General features: G+C 44.5%; 2 protein-coding genes across 14 annotated transcripts in view; one reads left to right on the forward strand and one right to left on the reverse strand.

The window, feature by feature from the left end:
- The first annotated feature begins 1055 nt into the window (after nucleotides 1-1055).
- Nucleotides 1056-9010, forward strand: LOC116449221 (2-epi-5-epi-valiolone synthase-like). The gene is made up of 5 exons (XM_032120489.1): nucleotides 1056-1352; nucleotides 3661-4294; nucleotides 5907-6140; nucleotides 6810-7062; nucleotides 7682-9010. The coding sequence occupies exons 1-5, from the start codon at nucleotides 1180-1182 to the stop codon at nucleotides 7819-7821; spliced, it is 1434 nt and encodes a 477-aa protein (XP_031976380.1). The 5' UTR covers nucleotides 1056-1179; the 3' UTR covers nucleotides 7822-9010.
- A 4776-nt stretch (nucleotides 9011-13786) lies between these two features.
- The window catches only part of MITF (melanocyte inducing transcription factor), a 101500-nt gene continuing 89185 nt past the window's right edge, over nucleotides 13787-26101 (reverse strand). For 8 of the 13 annotated variants that reach the window (XM_032120479.1, XM_032120475.1, XM_032120484.1 and 5 more), the window contains 5 exons: nucleotides 24825-24942; nucleotides 22226-22300; nucleotides 21146-21221; nucleotides 19905-20052; nucleotides 13787-17816 (listed from right to left, as the gene is read on the reverse strand). In XM_032120479.1, the coding sequence (XP_031976370.1) occupies nucleotides 17415-17816; nucleotides 19905-20052; nucleotides 21146-21221; nucleotides 22226-22300; nucleotides 24825-24942 (819 nt within the window). In that variant the 3' untranslated portion in view covers nucleotides 13787-17414. The remainder of the gene's footprint in view (nucleotides 17817-19904; nucleotides 20053-21145; nucleotides 21222-22225; nucleotides 22301-24824; nucleotides 24943-26101) is intronic. The other 5 variants (XM_032120480.1, XM_032120487.1, XM_032120488.1 and 2 more) reach the window with 3 other exon arrangements.

Raw genomic sequence — 26101 nt, forward strand, 5'->3', positions numbered from 1 at the left:
TTTAAGGTGACTTTGGGCAAGTTGTTTAACTTCTGGGACTCTATTTTCTGCTTCTACAAAATGGGGTTAACAGCCTGTCCTCTTTAAAAAGCACTTTGCCATCTGGAGATGAAGCCCACAGTGAGGACTGGAGTCAGGAGTTAGATACTTCCTGGAGCACGGCTACATGGTTTTGGAGATTGCTCCTGTAGCTCTTTCCCAATATTAATTTTGAGATAGATGGAGGTTCCAAAGTGAGTTTGGCTGCAATTAAGCCTTCAAAGCAATGACACAGTCTTGTCCAGTGGGTTCTTTAAGACCCACTTTTTCCTGCCTCTGCTTTTACGTCTGCATTTGATTTTCTTGATCTTTGTTTCAGAACAAGGACAGCTTTCAGAAACACAGCTGAGAAGGTGGCAAAGACGGGTTTGTGCCTTCAGGCACTGCTGGTGAAATCAAAGGAAGATCTTCCTGTGCTCAGCATACAGAGCTGTATGCCAAGGGAATGCTTCGCGTGGCAACCTGAGCCTGGGGCCCTCCAAAATCCCCAGCTGGAAGATCATATGGAAAAGTGAACTGTGCATCCCCCAGTCACGTGGGGATCAAAAATCAGCTCATGCCCCAAACAGCCCTTCAGGAGATAAATGCTCTCTGATAATTTTTTTAAACCCACCATAAAAGCTAAAATATGTATTATATATATAGTTTTGTTCCTCAATGCAAGAGAATCCCAGGAATGTGAGCTCAAGAGAGGTTCAACCAGCTGGTATTGATCCCCATGCTTCTGCTCCTGTCTCATCCTATAAGAGCAGCTTAGAGCTGCAGCCATATCAGAGGTTCTGCTCAGTAAAGGAGGTTCCTGAATGATGTGAAGAATCACACAAACTGCCTTTCATAACTTCAAATTTGCTGTAGGGCATCATGTTGGAAGTTAACGTATGCACTCCCATTGTACTACTTAAGCATTATAAAACCAGCTGATTACACAACCCCGTCCTGGTAGTCGCACGTGTCTTCAAACGTTCCTGCCACCCCAAATGTGCATCCCAGATTAGGTAATCTCAGTTTTGTAATTAGTCTCTCACATGGAGACGAGACTTCCCCTCCCAATGCCTGGTCACCCTGGAGCCTTTAAAAAGCACCTCAAAGGCACCCAGTGATGGGAGATCTCTGGATAGGGAGATTTCAGCTTCTGGAAGCATGCTGGTGTCAGAGGAGGCCGGTGCTCCAGCAGTCCCAGGAGCCACCATGCCCCAGGAGCTCCAGCAGACGGACTTCCAGCTGGTGCGAGTCAAGAGCACGTGGTGCCGCATCAAGAAAGGAGAAGCTCTTTCCAATGATGAGGATGAGATCACTCTCTCTGAGGCAAAAATGTGAGTATAGGAAGGAGCCCATGTTGCTCTGGCCAGCCAAAGTGGGCAGTCTTCTTGGTGGGATGGAAAAAGCATCTCAGGTGCCATGGCGGCTTCAACCCACAATGACAGAATTGCAGAATAGTTCAGGTGGGAAGGGGTCTTTGAAGGTCAAGTCCAAACCCCTGTGATGGGCAGGGACACCTTCCACTAGACCAGGCTGCTCCAAGCCCCATCCAACCTGACCTGTGGGTACAAACCTGTCAGCATGTCCTTGGGAACACGTTCAGTATGGCACCATGGGGGGTTGCTGTGCTCCTTGGCGCAGCTCGGAGTTGCAGAGGGAATTTTATCAACAGCCTCCATTTTTGTAGATGAGAATTTTCTTTAAACTTCTGAAAAGCTTATGCAGGGACATCTGTGTGCTGCACTTGGGCTCTTTTCCTCCTCTTCTGTGAAACTGCAATCTGTGTGTGCAAAATCTCACATGGAGGCATGGTGGACGGATGGGTTTATGGAGGTGGTTGCAGACAAACGAAATGGGTAGGTAGGAAAAATAAACTGTCACTGACAGGAACAAAACCCTTAACACATCTCTCAAACTGCAGAAGTCACCTAATGCTACTTCAGACAGAGCAGAGACACAAATTTCCCCCAGGGATACATACAGCTCTTTGCTGTTAGTACATCTCTCCAGTTAATTATCTTTTAATTACAGGATACTCCTTTTCACGAGCACATGGAGCCCCATTCATGATGCAGATCTTTCTTAATACAGCTCTCTTTTGCATGTCAGAGGTTTTCTAGCCTTTGTCATACTCAGATTTTAATGGCACAAGTATAATCCTTTTCTCAGTCAGGTCAGAGGGACCTTCACCAGCGCTGGCAGTGGGCAGTGACCGGGCACGAGCATCACCCAGGCAGAGCTGCAGCAGGAAGAGCAGGACTTTGGCAGACCCAAAAACAGCCTGCCGGACCTCAGTCAATACAAAGATGAGCCTAGGGCCCAAGAACACCCAAAAAAATCCTCAGCTGACATATTGTCCTACAAGGGAATGTTCAGCCCCAAATCCACTCATTTTCATGCAGCAGAGGGGTGGCAATGGGTACTGGTTGTACCACCCAGCACCCAAAGCTGATTCCACCAAATAATATTCCAAACCATCCTGTCTCTTAGAAGGGTCACACACCAGAGGTGGATGCACATGGAGTTAAGTACAGCTATAAGATGGTGCATTAAAATGTACACAATGATGCTTTTTTGCAATACCACATTTGAAAAGACCAGAAGAAATTTTCTGGAAGATGTAAATCCTCACTGTTTTTTTTTAACAGCTATGAAGGTTAAGGGCAGACTTAGAGACAATTTGGTAAAGAAAGCAGAGAAACATCTATTTTGACCTCTAAGTGAATGTTCAGGCATGTGAAAAGAAATTGGGCATGTAGGGAAATCTGATTATCCAATGAGCCAGCTACTCACTCAAAAAAAAACAAAACAAAGGCTCACAGAAACTTTCATTTTTTCCCCAACTGCAGCTCAAGAAACAGTCTTATATAAAATACATTTTGCTCTTTTCTTCTGCCTGTTTTTTTTTTCCTTTTTTGATTCCCAGCTTGTTTTTCCCCTGGCTTGCCCATCCCACAGAAGGAAGGCATTGTAGGGCTGTGTTTCTCACTGCTTTAGACAGATAATTAGTTTTGGCTTTTATCTACCCTTGAAAACTCCAGTACAGAAATGTTTCCCAACCCCCGAATTATTTTCTTTCCCTTTCCAGGAGCACTTCCTATTTCTATCACACCTGTTTCAAGGTAGAGATTCACTAATTTGACTAAAGCACTGTAGAAATACTGGTCTGAATGGAGATGAGTGGCTGTGTATAGATTGACAAGAATAAATTAACTCCTATCACCCCGATATACCATCAGAGGATGCGTCTTCCATAAATATGGAAAATTTTGTCAACCTCTTCTCTTCCCCACTCCCTTTTTGGAAGCTGAAATGATTGGGCTGGGTCTTTTTTTATGGGTTTTCAACTTCCAGCATGAAAAACATGTTCCAGCCCTTCCTGGTCCGTGTATTTTCAGTGCTATGTAGGAATTCAGACATTTAACTCTTCACTAAGACCTTGGAGAGCGTCTCCATTAATAAAATTGCTGACCCCTGACACCTGGGAGGGTGTCCCACCCTCACAGCCCCACATTTCTGCAGTGCATGGGCAAGAGACTCCACATTCTTCACCTCCCAGCTACATTCTTAAACTAGTTCAGACACGCAAAGGTCAAAATAGGAATATAGTGATTTCAAATCATGTTTTCTGATCCTTGCTAGAGGTGAGTGCATCTCCAAAGGAGGGATTTCCTGGATAATTGAAGCTCCCATCTATTTTTGCTACAAGGTGGTAGAAACATACAACATTCTGGAACCCTCTAACACCACCCTGCTCTGGGGTCATATCACTGACCCCCAGCAAATAGAGCTCACCACCGCCAGCAAGAGGAAACTGCGGCGCTTTATCGTCATAGACGAAGTTGTCGACAAACTTTATGGCTCCAAAGTCAGAGAATACTTTGAAGAGAACAACGTCCAGCACAAAATCCTCTCCCTGCCAACCACTGAAGAAACAAAATCCATGGACTTGGTCTTGAACATCTTGCACGAGGTCCAGAACTTCAGCCTTGACCGGCGAACGGAGCCCATCATCGCCATCGGCGGGGGCGTGTGCCTGGACATCGTTGGCCTGGCCGCGTCGCTCTACAGGAGACGCACCCCCTACATTCGGGTCCCCACCACCCTCCTGTCCTATGTGGATGCCAGCGTGGGGGCGAAGAATGGGGTGAACTTTCTGCAGTGTAAGAACAAGCTCGGGGGCTACACCCCCCCCGTGGCAAGTTTCCTGGATAGATCCTTCATCCAGAGCATCCCTCGGCGACACATCTCCAATGGCCTCGGGGAAATTTTAAAGGTATGAACTTTTGCAACTGCAGTTTTCAGAACTGAAATCATGCAATGGTTTGGGTTGGAAGGGACCTTTGGAGGTCATCAAATCCAATCCCTCTGCAATGAGCAGGGACACCTTTCACTAGATCAGGTTGCTCAAAGCCCCATCCAACAAGTCCTTGAGTATTTCCAGGAATGGGGCACCTACCAGTCCTGGGTTTCACCACCCCCATCGTAAAAAATTTCTTCCTCACAACTAGCCTGAATCTATCTTCTTTCAGTTCAAACCACTATCCCTTGTTCTATCACAACAGGCCCTACTAAAAAGTCTGTCCTCATCTTTCTTATAAGCCCCTTTTAAGTATTGAAAAGTAAAATGTCCCAGAGTATCCATGGCATTGTATAAACAACTTAGAGAAATCAAGGTGGGCCATCAAGGGTGCATGGGGACTTTCAACTCTCATTGAGTCTATATATATATTTATTTTACAGCTGCTAAATTTGTTAGAACACCCCTTACACTTAGTGTCCAGTGCTAACCCTGTGGAGGAAACTCCAAAACTCACAGTCAGAAGGAGACAGAGGAAAACCAGGGAAGAAAATCCTCATCTTTTCATTGAGACTGATCCATAGCACTCTGTAATGAACTCCTGGCAGAGAATCTGAGGCTCATTTTACTGGGGATTAATAATCTGCAAGATCATTTGCACCTACCTCACTGGGTATGTCGAGTGTGCTCAATCAATCTCCTGCGAGGCAAATACTTCTAAAATTACCTGGAAAGTGCACAGTAAATGGCTTTATGTCTGGAGAGCTTTGGAAAGTTTTGATAAAGCAGAGTTCAAGCTATTAAAGTGTATTAGAGATGAGTTCATCAGCAGCAATTTTCAGTGCTTGCATAGTGAGAAATCCCCAGGATATATGGAGGTTTCTGGCAGGCACTGTGAAACCCTCAGGTCACCATTCCCCACTGCATGGGGGGGATAATGCCTGACTCAGAGAGGGAAAAAATATGTACTTTTAACAAGCAAATCACTTCTAAACCCTCATATTCTCTATACTGCAGTGTTTTCCCACCTTCCATTGCCTGAAGAGCAACCCCAAGGATTAAATGAGACTTGTCCTGGGATTGGCCACCACCCAGTCCCCGTCCTGGGGATGGCCACCATCCAGTCTCGAGTTTCCTTTCAGGCACACAAATAACCAAAGCTCATTACAAGCCACCTGCTGGGCTATGGGAGCACACAACAAACTCCCAGCACAGGCAGAGCTGCCCAGTAGTGGGGGAACTTGCACACCAGTGCTCCCATTTTACCAGAGTCACACTGGGCATTTCCACGCTGCCTTTTGCACACACCTTCACTCAGCACAGCTGACAATGTGTGACACAACCAGGTCACATTCCACAGACACCTGTTAAACATACCCCAAATACATTTGTGCTAACCAGGAGCTGCGTCTACAGAGACACCTTTTCAGGTTACAGAGGTACAACTTGTCCATGTACCACATGTGCAGGTGTTTCTTTGCTAGTGTACAACATGTTATTGCAGTCCAATCCACTGAAACACTCAAGTTTCCAACAGCACATAAAAGTATCAATTATCCTTAATTACCTCTTCTATTCTTTGTCCCAGATGGCCCTCATGAAACACAAAGGGCTGTTTGACTTGCTCAAGAACCATGGAAAATACCTGCTGGACACCAAGTTCCAGTCCTGCAACGGCTTTGCTGACCACAGGGACGCTGCACTGCAGACTACCAGGATTGCCATCGAAACCATGCTGGAAGAGCTGGCTCCCAACCTCTGGGAGGATGATCTGGACAGACTGGTTGACTTTGGCCACCTTATTAGCCCAGAGCTGGAAATGGTGAGTGACAGACTTTATATTGCAACATCCACTTTCAATATAAAATAAAAAAATTCAATAGGCTGCATGAAAATCTTGTGAAAAGGAGCTGAGAAACTCCAGATTTGGACGTGCTATTCCAGGTCACCCAACACACCAGCCTGGTCTTGTTGAAAAAAGGGACCCCTTCCCCTGCTTCATTTCCCCCACACCTCCACTGATTTCCAATCCAGACCTCACTCCAGTTGTTGCTTCTTACTGGGCACTTACTGAAACTCAAAGACAACCAGATTTCAGTGAAGCCACTAGAAATCACCAACATGAACTGTAACAGCACAAAGGCATGGAGACCATAGCCCATATTCCTGGGGAGAAATTGCAGTTGAGGAATGAGAGGCAGACACCTACACTTTATCCAATATTCAGAGTTCATCCCTCCATCTCATGGTGTTCTTTCAGTGATTTAGATGGGAGGAGAATTAGATCCTAGATCCTTGTGGGATATTTTAGCTGCAATTAATCATGTGTAAAACGGATCATCCTAGCAACCCGTAAATCACGAGATGCCAACATCCAGCAACCGCAGTGAGTCAAATGTCGATTTTCAGGGACACTTTTAGAAAGAAACCCTACTTATTTCCTATTTGCCACCCCAAACCTTTTCTGCCACCCACCTTTGCTGTGTTCCAGAGGGTTTTGCCGTCGCTGATGCACGGGGAGGCTGTGAACATCGACATGGCATTCATGACGTACGTGGCCCACGCGCGCGGGCTCCTCGCTGCCGAGGAGAAGGAGCAGATCCTCCAGTGCATGCGGGGCCTGGAGCTGCCGGTCTGGCACAGCGGCTGCAGCTGGGCCCTGATCCAGAGAGCCCTGCGGGAGCGCCTCAAGCACAGCGGGGGACAGCTCCGGATGCCCCTGCCCACCGGCCTCGGCGTGGCAGGTACTGCCTGAGGGACCCCAGGGAACCCCCTCAGAAGGCACTTGGCGGGCAGTGACATCCTGGGAAATGTGCTCTGTGGTTTTCAGTGGTGCATTTCTTGTGCTCTTTTTCACATCTTGATAAACCCATCAAGAGACAGGATCCGTCCTGTGTACAAGCCCCAGAATTCCATTAAGGACTGAGGTCTAATTAATTGCATTATGATTAACCAATTCACCTTGCAAAGGTAAATGCAGTGATCTGGCAGACAAATCAGCAAGGGCAAAAGAGAAAAACAATTCCTTTGCCATACCAGAAAAGATTTGTGAAATAGTCCTTGGCAAAAGAAATTTAATATATTAGTGTGCCTAGAACTAATACCTGCAAACTAAATAATATCTGTTCAATATCTGGGATGAAATACTCGTAAGATTTAAAAATAAAAGCCAACCAACCCCTAACACAGAAGCAGGTTGTGGTCTCTGGCATCTGTTTCCTTTTCACACCACTTCCACGAAGCTCAGTCTCTACACACAAGGCAACAGGCTCCCACAAGCTGGAGGGGCTCTGCCACAGTCAGTGTGTGCAGGCAAGAAGAGCTCCTCTGGATGTCCTATTAACTACAACTCTTATTTTCCAGAGATATTCAATGACACCAGTGAAGAGACCCTGGAGAGAGCATACAAGCTGTGGGTCAGGGACTGCAAGACTGTGCTGGAGGAAGAGCTGCAAGCCCAAGGTGGTGGTCCTGCCCCAAGCCTGACCTATTTGCCACTGTAAGTCGGTGGGCAGAACTGAATTTTGAACAAGATAAATCCAGAACCACCCGTGAAAATGCATACACCCCAGAGCAGTGTGGGTCAAGCAGAATATTGGCATCTGACATGATTTACCTTTTTCAATTGCTTTGTTTGAAAGGGAATCTATTATTGTTCAAGAAGTGATTGCTCACAAGTGAAACCACCAAGTGCCTGTAGTGTAGCTCATAGTAAACTATCTTCTTTCAGGGAAAGTGAGCAGGTTTATTCATTTATTTAGTTAATCCAAGCTGGGAACTGCCATGGCCCTTCCCACTGTCATGCACCATTGCTTGTGCTTGGATCCCTGACATGAGCAGGTGTAGCTGAGTCATAGACCATGGTATGGCACCATGCAAAGTTTCTATGCTGCATAAAATATTTGAAGTGGGTTGTTTCCTTCACTGGTTATTCTTTTCTTCTTGTTTTCTCTCATTCAAAAGAGAGAAAAAAAGAAGCTCATCTGCCAGCCTTTGCACTCAGTGTAAGGGAATGACACACTGATTAGAGGCACCATCACAAGTCACAGATCAGTAAATATCACTGCTGTGAAGCACGTGGGGGCTGTCTCTTGGCAGCATGGCAGCCCTTTGTCTTGGGACTCTCAGATACTGAGGACATGCTGGCAAGTCTCCTCTTGCTGCCCAAATGTATGTGGTGGTTTCACTGTGTAACCCCTGCAAGCCACCAGTGTGACAAACAGGGCACAATTTGCAGCACTGCTGCCTAAGAACAAAGTTGGCCTCCTGGCAATATTGCAGAACCCCCTGGTGTCCCCATATTTGCCACAGGGCTGCTTGTACCTGTCAGTCCTCGGCTCCTTTCCCATCTCATCCCTTTCTGGTTAGATACTAGGCCAGCTGGGGAAAACCAAGAGAAATTAGAGAACTCCAAGCAAGTTCATAATCTTCAAGCAGCCTCAGTGTCATGTCTCAGGATCCTGGCAGACTCAGAGCAGATTATATAATGGATGTTGATGGTGAAAAATGTAAAAGTAATGCCATCCTTCTCCCTGGAGGTCCAATCAAAGGAATTGCAATCAACAAACAGCCTTTGAATTATTTACAACGTTATTTGTTTTTTCCCCTGGTGCTTACTTTTCCTACACCAATTTGTGCTGATGTGCTGGCTTCTGTTTTGCTAAAGTAATAAAAGCTACCAAAATTGAAAAACTTTTGAAATAATGATTGCATTGCTGCCCGCAGTGTGTGCCTGAGTACATTTGCACATGCTTGAGAGACAGAAAGAGACTGCGGAAGCGAGGCATACAGCTGACATAATAAATCCCTTTTCCTCTTGAGCCTGGAGAAGATGTGCTTAAAACTATAGAGAAGGCCCTCCTCAGCCTTCTCCAGAGCAGTGCACCTCTCCAGTTTCAGGACAGGGTTTCACAGAGGTGGTACCATCTTACCAAGAAACTTTAGAGCACATCCTCAGAGCCACAGCTTCTTAGAAATAAACCCATAATTCCCAGAGTTAAATAAGCCTGGGACTGAGGATATCAGTGAACTTGTCTCCTTTTTCCAGACCATCAAACACAGGCTCATTCAGTGGGTTTCTGACAGTAGCTACTGTGTGGGGAGAGTATCACTGCTTCTCTCAGGGATCCACCAGCACCACCAGCTTTGCTAGAACTAACGGGGACAGTGCAACAGGAGAGCAGGTGAGGGCCCATGAGTGTCTGAAGGGAGGGTCAGAGGATGGACCAGGCTCTGCTCAGTGGTGCCCAGCAATAGGACAAGAGGACAGAGGCAGAAACTGATGCACAGAAAGTTCCACCTGAACTTAAGGACGAACTTTGTTGTGCAGTGACTGAGCACTTGAACAGACTGTCCAGAGAGGGTGTGGAATCCCCTCACTGGGGATATTCCAGGACTGTCTGGACACAATCCTGTGCCCTGTGCTCTGGGATGACCCTGCTCGAGCAGGGAGGTTGGACCAGATGACCCACTGTGGTCTCTTCCAGCCAGAAACATCCTGTGACCCCAGCTCTTTAAGAGCATGAGAGAGCCCTAAGGACAGCAGTCTGAAGGGCAAAGGTGCTGAGAGTCATTTAATGTGCTTACAGTGATCACCTGGGCACACTCACACACAAATGGTCCTCCTCCTCTCCAGCAGCTGTGTGGGCCATTTTTCACACCAGATAACCTAGAAATGAATGAAGCACAACAAGGATTATCATCTGCCCAACAGCCAGTGTCCTGCAGCACAGTGTCTTATTCCCATCTACCTCTGAGGAGGAGGTACAATACCAACATCAACTTGAGTTGCTTGTTTTAAATGTCCACAGAGAGACTCTCAGGAGCCCAAAGGCATTTAGCACTCCATTTCCAGGGAAAGCCAAGGTGCAGCTTAGCAGAGTCCAGGTGAACTGAACTAAACAGAGTCACAAAACCACACATGCACATTAAAAGCCCAGCATCCAGCACCAGTGTGTTACTGGTGACAGTGACCTGGCTGTGGGTCACCTGCCAGCCATTCCCCCATGCTGGCTTTGCCTCTGCCTCCAGAAGCCAGTGGTTGTGTCTGTGACAACATATCCAAGGAGCGGCTGCACAATTAGGACTGAAAAGTGAACACATGATTATTGTTATTTTTTGCCCTCCCTTCAAGCTGTGGGTGACAGAACACAATCAGCCCCTGACGAGCTTGGTTGCTTGGTAGCAGACAGGCACATTTTTAATTATATACTAAAATATGCTACAGAACATAAAACGGCTGTGTGACTAATATGTGTGTATCAAGAAAGGCACATGACAGCAGCAAAATTGCTTCAGTGTCTGATAAAAAGTGCCTCTGCCAGGCTTGTCATCAAAAGATCAAGGGAAAGGGGTGGAAAGTATTATTAATAAAACAGTGACTTTTTAAAATACCCCTCATTGTTTGAGGTGCATTTTTTTTTTATGTCTAGCATGAATTTAATTCTTTTCCATTTATTCAGCTTTGATTTCGTTCCTGCTTTTTCAAACAGAACTATTATATTAGACCTAAAATCTTTGCTTAGTCTCTCATGACGCATTGCTCCAAAGAGAAAAGCGGAAAGTCCCAGCTGGGTCCTTGCAGTGCAGGTTCTTCATGGATTTGTTTGAATAAAACTACTTTAGTGGTCAGAGAATAAGAAATTATTTTATTATTTACAAGTGCTGAAGTAATTTCTTTTGCAACAACCTGCTCTATAAACTGCTTTTCAGCAGGGAAAAAAGAAGAGAAATATTAATAAAGTCCCTTCCAACCCAAACCAGTCTATGATTCAGTGGTTCTGGAATTGATAAAGGAATATCTAAGCAGTAATTAGTCATGCCCTGTGAACAGTAGCATTCAGTGTACTCAGTGTAAAATGGGAATCATTTTACAAGGCCAGAGGTCTTGAAGACATTAAAAGATTTTGACTAAACGTATTTAAAGTGGCTAAAGAAACAGCAACTGCCCCGTTCCTCATAAAACACAGCGCCTGCTCCCCTGCTCTGCGCCTGCCCCTCTGGAGCCGACACCTCTGGTGTGAATTACACGCTGCACTCAGAGAAAACAATCTACAAACGACTTAATTAAATCTCAACTCGCCTTGGAGCAGGATGGGTTTGCTGGGCCGTGCCGGGCACCACGGGGAGATGGTGCCGGGTCTGTGCTGGGAAGGACACAGCCCCACAAGAGTGTGCTGTTCCCCACTCTTTTAATTCAAGTCTAACTCCTGCTGCTGTCACAGGCACACAGGAGGAAAGCCAGCGGGAGCAGGGAGCTCTGGAGAGGCACTACTGAATAGCAAGAGAGCAGGCAAAGCGTTTGAGCAAGACCAGAGCCCCCAGAACCGTGTGCCCCATCCACCAAACCCTGCCTTGAGGCAGCTTCCACAATAGGTACATCACCCTCATGGTGACATTTATATACATATTAGAGAACAATCAATATTTAGATACTTTGCATATAAATATTTTTGTGCCCTGGTCCTTCCTGCTGACCACAGCAAGCCTTCTTCTTGCCTTGCACAGCTCTTGGACAGCACTAACACAAAAGGGTCTGTCACATGAACTATCGCTTCCCTCTATGGTTCCAGAGCACAGCTCCTGTTAAGAGATTCACTCCCAAAAACTGAGCTGGAAAAGGAGCAGTTTCAAGGAAGGGTGAACCTCAGGTCACAGGCAAAGACAACAGCGTTGCTCAGAGCACACGCATTGATCTGTGAGCCAGCATCCTGTAAAGCCTCCTTGGTTTTAATAAGTCAGGAACACTTTTTCAAGCCATTCCCCTGCAATTTTAAAGAAGCGTATGTCAAAGGAGATGGAGCTAGAGTGTAGGACAACTTTCAGTGCTGGGACCACCCCCAGATGTGAGAGCAAAAGAAGCAGCACTGCTGAGCCCAGCGAGGGAGAGCAATCACCACCTGCCTCCCGGCATCGGGAGCTGCTGGGCTCCCAGGTCTCCTGGGAAGGAAAGCACAACGAGGTGACACGGTGGCAGTGTCCTGCTGTGCCACCACGCCACACAGCCGAGCCCTGCAGCATCCCCCAGCCCGGCCACGGGGCTTCCCAGCAAAACAGACCACACCGGGCACAGCTGGACTTACTTTTAATATCCACTTTTTTACCCTGCATTGAATTTTTCAAGCTTGTCCAGCACAACTGGAAAAGATTCTAAGCAGAGCTGCCACCAACTCTTTACTGTCACAGAGCTACTGCCTACAGCCAATACCCCCATGATGGGTGTTCTGCTCCTTCTGGGTTCTCCAACACAGACAAAACTTTTAGGTGCTGCCACCCACAGCAAGAAATTCACTCCAAGCTGACCACAAGAAAAACAACTGACCAACAAAAGCAAAGTCAAAATACATCTAAGAACTCAAACTTAAAATAGAAATTATATCCTAGGCTGCTGATAAATAGACTTTTTAATGCAGTACTTCTACATTCTAATATTATGCTTAACTTCTAAAGAAATTACATTACAAAACCTGCTGGAAACACTCATGAGCTTTTACTCAAGTATTTTCTACAAAGAGGGAGTGGGGCTGTTCAGCCGTAGTCCTAGTAGAGTCAGGCATTTTTTGTTGGGTTGGTTTTTAAATTGAGCTAGTAATATTTAATTCAACTGAATTAGGTATTTTCTACTCCAAATAGGTATCAGACTTTCAAGTCACAGGTCAAATTCAATACTTCTGTTTGTACTCAGGGCTCAAGCCCCCTGAGATAACACTCAATAACCCCCAATGCTGCTGCAGCAAGGTCCACAGAGAGCGGGAACTCAATGCTGTGAGCACAGGAAGCAAAAGGCTGTTGAAGAACAAGACCAGAAGGGATGAGAGCATAGAGACAGAGAGAAATAATGAAGATGGGAAGACACAACAAGACCACAGCTGGTTCCTCACCAGCAGAAGCCAGGAGCAGCTGTTTGCATGTTGGGTGAGAGGAGGTTTGGGAGGAGTGGGCAGAGAGAGGACGGGGATCCTGCCATGCACAGGTCAGCTGGAGAAGGGGGTGAGGTGCTCCTGTGCAGGACTGCTGGGGACAGGTGACCCTGCAGGAGTGAGAGCAGGGCAAAGGGGCCAGGTACCCTGAGGCCTCACAGAGCCCATGACCTCACAGGGCAGCTGACGGGCTGCAAGGACAGGGAGGGAGGGAGGCAGGCAAATGACAAGAGCCCATGGGAGGGGACAAAGGCAATGACATTTTTCCACATCCAGCTGTTTTATTCCTTACTCTGGACCGTAAGCCCTGGGTCTTTCTACCTTGGGGTGTATTTGCAAAGCCCAGGTGGGGTCTGGCTTCATTCTCCTGTGTGACTGCCACACAAACACAACTGGACAGCTCTGGTGGAACCAAGGATGCCAACCAACACCAGGTCAGGGACATGGACACATCCATGGCCAAGTCACAGACACGGAAGCACTGCAGGGACTTCAAACACACAGGAAAACAAGATCCACTCACATGGAAAACGAGTGACTTACACAGATGTATGTGAAAAACCAAATGCTTTAATCCATCTATCAAGAACAACAGTTCAAATTATTTCATTGGATACATTAATATTGATCCATAATTTACAGTGCTATGGACCATACACAAATTATTGCTGCAGTCAACAGCAGATGAATATCAACATTACAGTACCAAGCATCATAGCAAGAGGCAGTAATTAATGTCACTTTTTCAAGAAATATAGGTATTTATACTATTATCAACATCAGCTTCCCCCCCAGTGCATTTTATATCAAACAACATAAATGTAAGTGCATTATTTTGTGCTTTGTGCTTTCCTTATGTACCTTCTTTTTGCTTTTACAGGTTGGAAGAGTTAAATATTGCTTTATAGGCCAAAAGCAGTAAGGAAGAACTTCATGGTACTCTGCATGTCCCTGCCTGTTGCATGGCTTTGGCAAAGTGAGAATTGGTCAGTTCCCCACCCACCTGCTCAGGGAAGCCACTGCTGCCCAGTGTCACACAAGTCACCATCACCAGAGCAGGCAACACCTTCCGTCCATCTCACTCCACTGAGCCCATGCCAAACCCTGCCTGTGACTGCTGTCTGTCCTCTGCCACCAACCCCTGCAAAACGTCACAGCCACACCCTCCACGGTGCTCAAACGGGCAAAAGCACCCCCCCATTAGCACCCACTGGGGTCTGTGTCTCCTAGAAGCGTCCCCACTGCAGTGTCACCATTTCAAGGGTGGGCACACCCAGAGGAGGGCTGTAACCTAAGGAAACATGGGGGGAAGAGTGAGCAGAGCATGGCCAGGTTCTGTTATCCCAGAAAATACAAGGTATAGAAGCACACAGCACAGCTGCTGTGGCCACAGAGACTTCTGCCAAGGAATCCAGCTCTTGATGGAATGGTTGGCCTTGAATCCTAACTCACCTCCACACAGCATGTAGCAAAAAAATCAGAAGTCATGGCTGTCAGTGAGTACCAGTGGTTTCACATAAGCTTGAAAAATATTCATATACCACAGTCTAGAGTTGAATTTCTAAATGCCCAGGGCAGGCACCAAACCAAAAGCCTCACTCAATACATTCAGTGGTTCTCAGTTACTACACTCCAGCATGCACACCCCGATTTGTTGTACCAGTGCTGCAGAGCTGTCCCATTTTCTGAGGAAGGGCAACACAGCCCCATGTTACAGCTCAAACATTTTCTACAGCCCTCATTTTCCTACCTGTCACCCCAGCCAAACAGCAGCACCAGAAACCTGCACCCCCATACTCGACTCAGAGCTATGGCACAGCTGCCTTGCTGGGAGCATTCTCTGCCACAGGACCACGGTGACCACAGCACATCCTGCAGCCTCCTGGGTCCTGCCTGGGCCAGAGCTTCTCTATCCTAGGAAAGACACATTCCCAAAAGCTGTCTGGGGTGGGGGGGAGAGGTATCATTACAACCCAACTCCAGCTCCTCCTTCAAAAACTATAAAAGAAAGAAAAAAAGCCACAACCCGGTGGTTGCATCAACGCTAACACATTGCTGGCGGCTCAAGCGGGAAGCGAGGGCCGGACACAGCCACGGGAAGAGTGACAGGAACACAGACCCCGAGTTCCACAGCTGCCACTGCAGCCCTGCTGAGACTGAGCCCCCTGTGCTGGGAGCAGCGGTGCCAGGCAGGGCACACCAGGAGCAGCAGTGCCAGGCAGGGAACACCAGGAAGCCTTCCCCCGGGGAAATGGCCAGGAGAGGGCTCAGCAAGCTGCACCGTGGGAACTCCCATCACTACCCCCTGGCCACCCCATCCTACCCAGTTCACATTTGGTTTCTGAACACCATCTGCTGAGCCCAAGGTTTCCTTGGAAAGCCGGCCAAACTGGCACTCAAGTTACTCACCGTTGCACTCATCCTATGTAATTTCCAGTGTAGCACAAAGGAGAACGGGAAGCTCTGGTTTTCTACATGTAGGCACCATGCTACACCTCAGCGCCCTATACACCACCACCCTAAAGCTCTGTCTACGCCACACTTCAGTCAGTGCTAGTCGAGGAAGACTACAACTAGAGTTTAAGGCACTTCATTCTGAACGAGCTACGCCTGCCAGGCAGCTGTAGGCTGCTGTGGAGAATTCCATTCCCTCCGTCTAGCTCGGAACACCACCTGTCACCTCCGTGGAACACCTAGGCTGGATATAATACAAGGAAAACTACCGTTATTGCATAGGACTACACTTGAGTAGATAATGCACCGAACTACTTTTACAACATGGTTGCATGTTAAAAATTAATAACATTGTTATCAAGTAACAGTTATTTGCAGATACAGTAATTTACTCTTTTTTTTTTTTTGTTGTTTTTTTTTTCTCTTACATCAGCCCCAGTGCTGAAATAGAACACAAATTGCTCTAACGGGTATATTAACTACATAGTTATGTTTCCAAGCATATTACTACTTTTTTTCTGTATCACTAAAAATAAATATGTAAGTTCAGTTTCTCTACAGAGTTGTTTTATTACCTAATCTAAATTTTTACTCTACCTTAAATGCGTTTAAAAACATTTTCAAAGTGAGACTGTAATATACAAAATATTCTCAAAATCTCTCTTAAAACACAGAACCCTGCATAAAAGCTTCCTTTCAAGTGTTTACAAAGAACGCAGAAAACTTCCAATGAGTTTTAAAAATGTCAAAAAATCGCTGCAATATTAAGAGGCAAAAATCTTACAAATGAAATACAAATAAATTTAAAACAAAAAGTTGAGGATAACTAAGGAATCCATGCAAATCAAAAGAAACTGTACAATGCAATTTAAAAAAAATAAAGCCAATTAGATATGTACAACATAATGTGCCCAGCTGATAATATGCATCTTTTTTTTTTGTCCAAAGAGTGTATCCCAACTTACAGTGCTCCTGCTTGGTTTGCCATTGGCAAAGCCATCCATGTGTGTTATGAAACAAAATAAAAATTTAAGAGGAAAAACTTGAACCATGATCAAAAGGAAAACCCAAATCAGCTCAGAGTAAAATTTACACTCTGAGACACTCACATCTCCCTGCAGTTTCAGCAACAGCATTTTATATCACAATCAACACAATCAGGATGTCTTAACACTTGGGTTTAGTTTGTTTTCTGAGTGAAGTCGGGTGGCTATTTTCCCTAAACACTTGTCATGTAAGACCAACATTTGAGGGACACTGTATCTTTAAGGCAGCACTATTCAATTAATACAATTACAAATTGGACTTTTTGTTGTTGTTGTTTCTTTACATTCATTAACTTTACATTTTGTTTCCAAGTAAATAGGTTGCATTTACAATCCTACAATTGCCCCCTCCCCCCCAGTAGAAACAGACTCTTCATCTGTAATTCTATTGCTTTGAGTAGATTTGACCAGTTCAAAGTTCTTGGCGAATCCAGTTCACAGATTCTGTACATATGCTGTACAATATTTTGGAGGCATTGGTAGTTTAAAATAGAATATACAAGTTTCTTCACAAAAATTCTAAAAAAAATCCTATATATATAATATATACACACACGCACACACACTGATGAAGCACAAGGGGGAAAAAAAAAAAATCAAAAAATTCTACAAAAGGTAAATTATTTTCATCTACTGATCAAGAACCAAAGCAGTTTATGAAAGGTGTGCCAACAGATGCTAACAAGCATGGTCAGTGTCCTCCATGCTCACGCTGCTCCGCCTGCTACTCGTCTTTGACGCCCCAGGAGACACGGAGGAGAGTAGTGGGTCAGTCACTCCCACGGGGGAGAGGGTATCGTCCATCAGGATATCTTCCAGTTTGGATCCCATTTTGGCAGGAACACTGTAAGTGCCAGCTGGTTCAGTCACGTTTCCCAGGTTGTCACTGAAGGTGATGGTGCCGTCAGTGAGGTCCAGGGTGGTGGTGCAGGACAGGTCTGTGTGGTGTGACATCATGTCTTGGGTGCAGTTGTCCAGCACAGGCTCCTGTTTGATGACCCTGTTGACCATGTCAGGGGAGCAAAGGCCTGTAGATGGGACAAGGGACAGTCCATGTGCCCGGGCTTGCATCTCAAGTTCCTGTGAGGGAGAATAAAGAGCAAATGAAAAGAAAATCTGGAAGTAAAATCCCTCATCTTATGCTCGTCTTGCAGCTTCCAGTTTCCTTCTCCTGTACACATTTCCTCCCTTTCCCATAGTGACAAGTGCTTGTACCTTGCACACTCCAGCCCTGCAGATTTTCTCCAAAGGTGGGTGAACACCACCCCACACAGGCCCTTCACACTCCTCCTCAGCACCTATACCAGGAGCCAAAACCCAGCACCTCGCAGCACAGACATGATCCCCTCAGGCTTCTTCTCAAACCAGTGCCAGGATAGGCAGGTTTGGCATCAGGTAGAGTGAGGAAAACATTTAAAAATAGGGGAAAAAAACGAAATAGCAGAAGCATGTGTTTAGTACTTTTTAAAAAGTCGTATGTGAAGGCACAGCATGTCTACGTGATCCTTGTCAATCCCCACTGACACAGGAGGGGACATTTCTCACTCTTCAAGTCTGGCAGAGCTGGAAGAGGTCAATCAAAACTGAGCAACAACACTATTCCTGTGCAGAAAAAGTACAAGGAAGTCACAGGAAGGCTTCAGACTTCACACAGAGCCAGGATTCTTCATATCTCCATGGAAAGTTTAAATCCCACCTTCACATTTAATCATACAGATGTACTTGACTGAAGACAGATAATAGAAGAATTCATTTAAATGCCCTCTCACAAATACATCAGTAAAAGAGATGTTTTGCTTCTACTTCTCCATTATATTAGGCAATCACGATCTCTGTTGTGATTGTGCTGTTTCTGGATATTCCTGTCACTGAGGTTGATTAATACCCTCTTCCATCATTTCCAGGCTAAAACAAGCTTGTAATGGCACACTGCAAGATCAGAGGAGAAGGTGGAATGAGCAAGCACTTCTTCCATGAGCTAACGTGCCAGAATCAGGAGTTCCTTATTCCATGCTTAATCAGAATCAACACAAAAAGGGAAAATACACACTTGAGGTTATTTGCTGCCAGATGTATTGCCTGTTACTCAAAGATCTGGGTTTTATGGTATTTTGATTGAAGGAGCCAGAGCAGATGCAACACAAAGCAAGACAAAAGATGTTTAAAAAGTGATCTCACCTAGCTTTGAAACACCACTGCTTGGTGTCACTCTGCAGAAGAGTTGTGTGTTTTTATCATCTCATTCTAGCAGCAGATTGCTCAACTAAGTACAAAACTGTGCTGAGGCTCAACCCGGCCTGTTCTATTTTAAAGCTGTTTACTTCCACACTTGACTCTCAGGTATTTGCAGCTTCATTATCTCCCTGGTGGATTAGCTGGGCTGTTGAGAGGTCTCCTGGCTGGCCACAGCTGCATGCAGAGCTCAGCTGTTTGTGCTGCAGGGCAGCAGCAACACAAGGATATCTGGGATATCACTGTCTCCATGTTAGGTGTTCTTACACCCAGTTCTGGCACAGTTCTTTAATTACCCTTCTATGGAGAGGGGTGGCTATCCAGAAAAAAAACCTGTGTAGGCTTCAGGGTTAAGGTTTCCCATCCAGCTTGAGGTGAAGACAAAGGAATTCGTTAGAGAAATGGAGTTTTCACCCTTAAATTTCTATGTAGCTCAGAACATTGGGAACCTGGGTGAATTTAACAAGGCAACAACCCACGGAGAAAACATATTCATGCCACCTTACTGCTTTTCAGTGCTGAAGAGAACTGTTGTACAGTCCTACAGACTTCAAGGAGAAGGGAAGACTCCCAAACAGCTGAACCTAATTTCCTGACTATCAACATATATGTGATATGTGAAGTCCCAGTTCCTTAGCCCTGGCAAACAGAAGAATGTATCACCATAATAAAATCTTTTTATGGTATGGTTTGGGCCTGGTAGAACAAAAACAGACCACTCTTAAGTGCTTTTACTGGGGTGTTACGATTCTATTTTACCTTTTTTTAAACTAAGGATATCTTTGGCTCTTTCTGGAAGAATCTCTGCAGGCATCTCAGCACTGGCCACCGTTAATTTAAACGCTGCTTCCTTCTAACCCACACCCCACAAGTCACCACTATTTGCAATCACACGCTGCAACACCAAGAGCATTTGCAGCACGTTTCTCAGCAAACCTGTATTCTGAGCAGCAGGTGCCTGTTGGCATGTTCCAGCTTCTTCTGCCTGTTCTCCAGCTCCTTGGTGCGCTGCTGTTCCCTCTGCAGCTTGCGGATGTAATCCACCGACGCCTTCAGGATCGTTCCCTTGTTCCAGCGCATATCCCTTTGGGATCAACACAAAAGGACAAGGTAAGGCTCTGTTTCATAGCTGCTCCCTTCACACCTGTACCTGTGATTGCACCTTCTCTAGACGTGACACCCAGCTACTATTTATTCCAAGTTTGTGGATACAGAAGGCATTTGCAGTGCACTAGAGGGGGCTGGAGCACAGCCCTTGGTTAGCGCATTTGCTTCACAAAGAGAGGCTGCTGCATCACCATCTCCTCACATCATCTTACTTTCTCTAAACAAGCAAAAAAAAAATCTTACTGCAGACTGTCAGAGCAAAGATCCACCTGTCCTGTAGGTTGATACCGAGAGATATTGTCTTGCTGGCCTTGGAGGAGGCTGCAGAGCCTCTCTGCAAAGTAGCTGTAAAGTTGCTCCACGAGCAACTGCCTCAAAACACTGGAAAATCTCCCCAAAAGCATCACAGGGCATTGATGCAGATTTAAGTGGACTTTCAAACTCCAGAGCAAGAAGGTTCCTTGCTACCAAGTCACCATTGGGAAAGTGCAAATACAAGCTAAAAGCAGTAAAATCAGTGCAGAATTATCATAAAGAACATCTGGGAAATTACAACAAACACTGGCAAACAACAGGCACACAGTTACACTCTTTATTTTCCTTCTTTTTTTTCCCTTGGAGGGAATGGGAAATGTGATTGGCTTCCCAGAGAAACTGCCTTCCATTTTCACTGAAAGATGGACCAGTTTCTGTCTTGTCAAGCTGTAACATCTAATTAATTAAAAGAATCATTTAGCAAGACATGCAACCATCTAAGCAGCCAGACCAGTACAAAGGGTTCCCATCCCCACAACTCTGCCTCTGGTATGGCAGTCAGTCACTCCCAGCACCAAACCCGGCTTGAGACAAAAATCATCGAATTAATACAAACACAAGCAGGTTCCAAAAGGGGAAAAATGGACCCCCCCCCAAAAATCTTCAAAAAATGTAACAGCATTTCTACAGTCACAGAGCCCTCAGAGCAAGAAGAAAACATTGAAATTTGGGGGGTTTTTTTTGTAAGTTCTGGTTCTTCCCTAGGATTTTTTACCTCCTCCCTCCCACACTCTCCCTGGGCATGTTATACTTACGGATCATTTGACTTGGGTATCAAGGTGCCCAGTTCTTTTATACGGTCATTAATATTAAATCTTCTTCTTCGTTCAACTTTAGGAAAAACAGCATGAATGTTACAAGCAATATTCACACTTAATTACAACTTATTAAGTGTTTCGTCAAAGATTTCTTTAAGCACCATTGAAATGTCTGCCTGAAGCTTAAAATCCAGTGATAATTTATTTTGCTCTCCTACACATAGACACACTAAGACAGAAGTTCTGTCTATACTGTAAATTTTGGGACTGCGGAAATCAGAGAGTTTAAAACTAAGACTAAAAATCAGGATGACTGAGAAGCAAACATTTTTTCTAGGCGAAAAGCATCACAGATAAATTCTAGAGACAAATACTTGGATGCTCAAGGAAATCCCAAGACAGAAAAAGGGATAAAAGGCACAGTGTCTTTTTTAAAGTACTCTTCCATGTGCAACACTTTGAGGATCCAAAAGTCAGATTTAAATACCAATTTTCCTGCATTACCTTTTCAAGCTATGGAAAAGGCTTCTGAGCGGCTCAAGGCATGAAACAGTTTCTATTTTCTACTACTATAATGTATAAAAAGATAAGTTATGGATCCTTTAAGTCATAAGATGATCATTATTTTAAAATGCTTTTTTTTTTCCAACTTGGAAATGCAAATTCCTTTCAAAAAATGAAATTTATAAAATTGCCACACTCAGGACCCACACTGTTGTTTAAAGTCACAAATTGACCACATATCTAATACAAAACCAAATTAAAATTAAAAGAGCAAAATCGTGCAAGGTGGATTTGTTAAAAGCAATTGGGCCACATATTGCACACAGCAATTCCATTGGATAACAACCACTTGGTTATTGAAAAAAAAAATTAAAATAGAATTAAAATTCAATAGCAGATTTAAGCACACATTTCATAAGAATTTGAGGTATTTGATCTGTGAGCATAACACAATGATCTAATGCTTCATACTATGTGCAGTACCTCATTCAGATTTAAAACATCAGTACTTGAACACTTAATGCCCAAAATCATTCCAAGAATCAGTGCAAAATGTGAGGAACCAAAACTTACTCAAATTGTGATTGTCTTTCTTTTGCCTCTCCTTAGCCAACGCTCTCGCTTCCGACTCTGTAGGAAAAATACATGCTGTGCATGTGAATGAAGTAATTAGAATTAAAAGAATTCAATCACAACGTTTCAGCCTGTGAAATATCTGCACAGGAAGCCTGACGGATATTTGTCACACCAATTATTACCCCCATTCCAAGGAGCAAGAAGGGCCTCTGGATGCCAAAACACATCGCTGGGACTGAGCTTCACCTCTGCACCTGTGGAGCATCTCTTCCCACGCTTCCCAGAGTGACTTCCACAATGGGAACGTTTCCCACGGAGGCCCTGACTCAGCAAGGTGTTTGAGGACAACAAACTGCTGAAATCCAACATACCTTCTCCTACGTCTGCACACGTATCCCACGGGAGCTGAACCTGAGGAACAGCATGCTTATGGCATTGCTGCCTGCTTGGGACGTGACACAGGCAGGAGTCAGAGCCTCTGCTCACCCAAACTAAGGCTACATCCTTCTGTGGCACGTGCACACACATCACCACAACACTCAAGGGATAACTTAAGTGACCTGTTAAAAACAGCGTATTTTCCAGCTACACTAACTGTTCCTACGACATGAACAAAAAAAAAGGGTGAAAAATTCAACACCTTTCTTAGCAATAAAGTTGGAAAACAATGGTTCTTGCTTCAGGAAGAGCAAAAAGGAAAGTAATGGCAGCCATGCCGCACAGAACTTGTCTCCTCAGCTCGGAACTGCCCTTCACTTGGCTCCACACACTTATTATCTATTTTTGATTATTCTATTACTGTTGCTATTAAATCCATATAATTATTAACTATATATAATTATTAACTTCAGCATGCAATAGTATGGGAAACAGCACAACTAAATTTCTTCTTTTCAGTTCTTATTTGATTCTAAGCTTCTCAAGCAATTTAAAATATTTTTCATTTTTTGAAAGGTGAGGTCATTAATCCTTGCCCTGTTGCATTCAAATCCCCAAACCAGCAAGCACTTTGCAGTTCCACAGTAGGAGCAATGAGTGTATCATGTTTTATCACATGTTCCATTGTGGAAACAACCCCTCGCTGTCTCCAATAAGTTTCTTTCCTGTATTATTTTATTTCGATCAGAAAAAGACTCACCTAAATGAATTCTGTGTACAGGTGAGCCTAGCATATAAACATTAAACTTATTTCAGTTCTGTTTTGATGTATTTGATAGATTGAGGACTTCCATAAGACCACTTCACTCACAACTTCCCTTCTCTTTCTGCCTTCTTGGCCTGAAGCCTTAACACAAGCACCTGCAGCAAATCCACCAGTCTGCACATCCAAGCTGGGCTGAGTTTGCAGTCTACAGCCCCTGAAACTTTCTAAACTTGGGGCAATGAAACTGCCTGTAATGCCAAGACTTTGAGCAGCTCTCCTCCCTTCCCACCCTCCTCTTCCACAGTTCCATCTCTGTACAAACTCTGCTATTTTCTAGTAGCCACAAATCATTGTGTGCTCCGTGTGTCTTCTTCCGGTGCTGAGCTCAAATTCTGCGCAGTCTTATAAATGCAAATATCTGCCAGCTCAGAGAGGTGGCATTTCCTCCTGGCCTATTAAAATTGCTCTGCTTAAACTAATTCCTGCCCAGAACCTGCTTTGCAGCTGAGTCAGCCTGTGAGTTTTCACAACAGAAACCCAGAAAGATGACAGACACGAAAGAAACCGGGCCCCTACCCTACTGCATAGTCAGTGACTCTGCTGGGCTTAAGAACAGGCATTTCTGGCCATTAATACGATTTTGCCATCAGTTCTAGAGTGGATCTCCATCTGTTCAGCTGATTCATCTCTTCAACCTTACCTTGTACATGTACCCTATGTGTGGTTATATCCTTCCAAGCAAGCAGAAATAAAACATGCAAGAATATGAAACTTGGCTTCAAACTATCTCACTCCTGTACACATGTGCTTGAGAGAAAGAGGCTTTAGTGTCCCACTCTCCTTCCCCTGCCTCCCACAGCTTGTTCTGAGCATTGCTGCAGGAACCAGCATAAAAAAATTTAAGGAACACATCATTTTCATCTTAATTTAGTGATGCATATTCATAGAATCATAGAATGGCTTGGGTAGGAAGAGACCTTAAAGATCATCAAATTCCAATCCCCCAAGTGCCTAATTTTACATTTTAAAGGATCTACATGTCCAGATTTCACATTATAACAGGTTGTTTGTTCACTACTGCCCACCCCTACTGAAGTAAAGCCCCAGTGTGTATCATTCCTTGACATGAATCCCACAGAGACTCCAGATGTGAAGTTTAGTTAAAGTTTGGTGTTGACAGAGCAAACAGTGACCCCAAACTAGGAAACAGCTCTGGAAGAGATGCATGGAAGCTTCCTGGAACACAGTATTTTCAACGTGCAGGCGGGACGATAACAATTAAGGACTTTTCTGAATTTTTGACAGTGAACACACACATGCCCACACATGAACACAGGCTAAAAGTAATTATTCACCCATATACTCTTTCTCTTAACAGAAATTATGTCCAGTATCACCTGAATTCAAACCAACGATATTATTACTCCAAGGCGGTATTTTGGATGTATTTACCTGTGAGCTCCCTTTTTATATTAGGAAGATTAGCTGGACATGAGTTGCTGATGTTTAGTCCTGGAGGAGGCATGCTTTGGTTGCCATAAAGGTCAATCAAATTGCCAGACACAGGCAACTGGAAAAGATAAACAAGGAAAAGGATCATTTGGTTTGCCTTTATGAATGCCTTTGTACAGAAGAACAGAGTCAGGATGTGCTAAGAAATCTGTGCTCTTTTCCATGTGCAAACAGAGCCTGCAAGAAGGTCAGCAAAATTCACAGATACGCACAGGCATGAGGGATAAAACATCTACACTGGGAAAATTCTGTTCTCTCTCCTCAAAAGTATGCAGACTTAAAATATTAAGAGGTAACAGAAGAGGTAAAATGCTGATGATATTGCTGGATTGTTGCTCCTTATTTTTCACTAAAACTATTACATCGATATCCCCAAAACTTCTCTGGTATCTGAAAGAGCCTACAGAACTCTCCCAGAGAAACCCTCCCCTTTTTCCAGGGATACGTGAGTGGAAGTACTTTGCAAGTTGTCACATGCTGGAGGAAGAACACTGTATTAATTAATCACATTTTTCATGTGATTTGAAAGCTACCTACACAGAAAACATTTCAGTTTACTTTGTTTTTCGCCTTACATAACAAGAACGCGCATCAGTAGGAGGAAGATTATTTTTACAGTAAGTTTCCTCAATTACTTGTTCACTCTGCTGTATTTTTTTAGGTATTTAAGCAAGAAGCTTTATACAGAAATAAGACAGTATTTCAACAAGACCTATCAAACCTACCCCTTTATATTGAAACATATTTAAAGAAGCTTGCAATTATCCTGAGTGGATTATTTTACCTTTATCTCATCTCTTATTTGTTTTTGAAAAGACAGGTATAAAACACTCTGGTATCTTATCTGAGTGGCAACACTTCTTATCATCACTGCTGCAAAGAAAACCAATCCCTCCAAGACACTGATCCTGCAGAGATTAGAGTAAGTATTAACTTTACACCCATGTAAATAATGCTGGTGAATACAATGCAGTGAGTCACAGCCAGGACTATTAAACTCCTACTGATGGGCCTTGCCAGACTGGGACCTAAGAAAATTTCTCTGCCATATGGAAGCAGATGAAATAGGAGTTGATATGTAAAGTACCACCAGCTAGAAGCCATGCTGATAGTTGTTGAGAACAGATAGTGGCCCATGACAACACAAAAGTCCCCTGACTCAATCTTTAAGAGACAGAGGAAAAAATGTAAGTGAATTCTCACTGAGAGTTAGCAAA

This window comes from Corvus moneduloides, chromosome 11, assembly GCF_009650955.1.
Source record: "Corvus moneduloides isolate bCorMon1 chromosome 11, bCorMon1.pri, whole genome shotgun sequence".
Taxonomy (NCBI): Eukaryota; Metazoa; Chordata; class Aves; order Passeriformes; family Corvidae; genus Corvus; species Corvus moneduloides.

Excerpts from the sequence above, each read along its gene's own strand:
- LOC116449221 (XM_032120489.1), top strand. The coding sequence starts at position 1,180 with ATGCTGGTGTCAGAGGAGGCCGGTGCTCCAGCAGTCCCAGGAGCCACC. Across the intron at positions 1,353-3,660 it reads ACTCTCTCTGAGGCAAAAAT|AGGTGAGTGCATCTCCAAAG; the intron begins GTGAGTATAGGA and ends GATCCTTGCTAG. Across the intron at positions 7,063-7,681 it reads CACCGGCCTCGGCGTGGCAG|AGATATTCAATGACACCAGT; the intron begins GTACTGCCTGAG and ends CTTATTTTCCAG.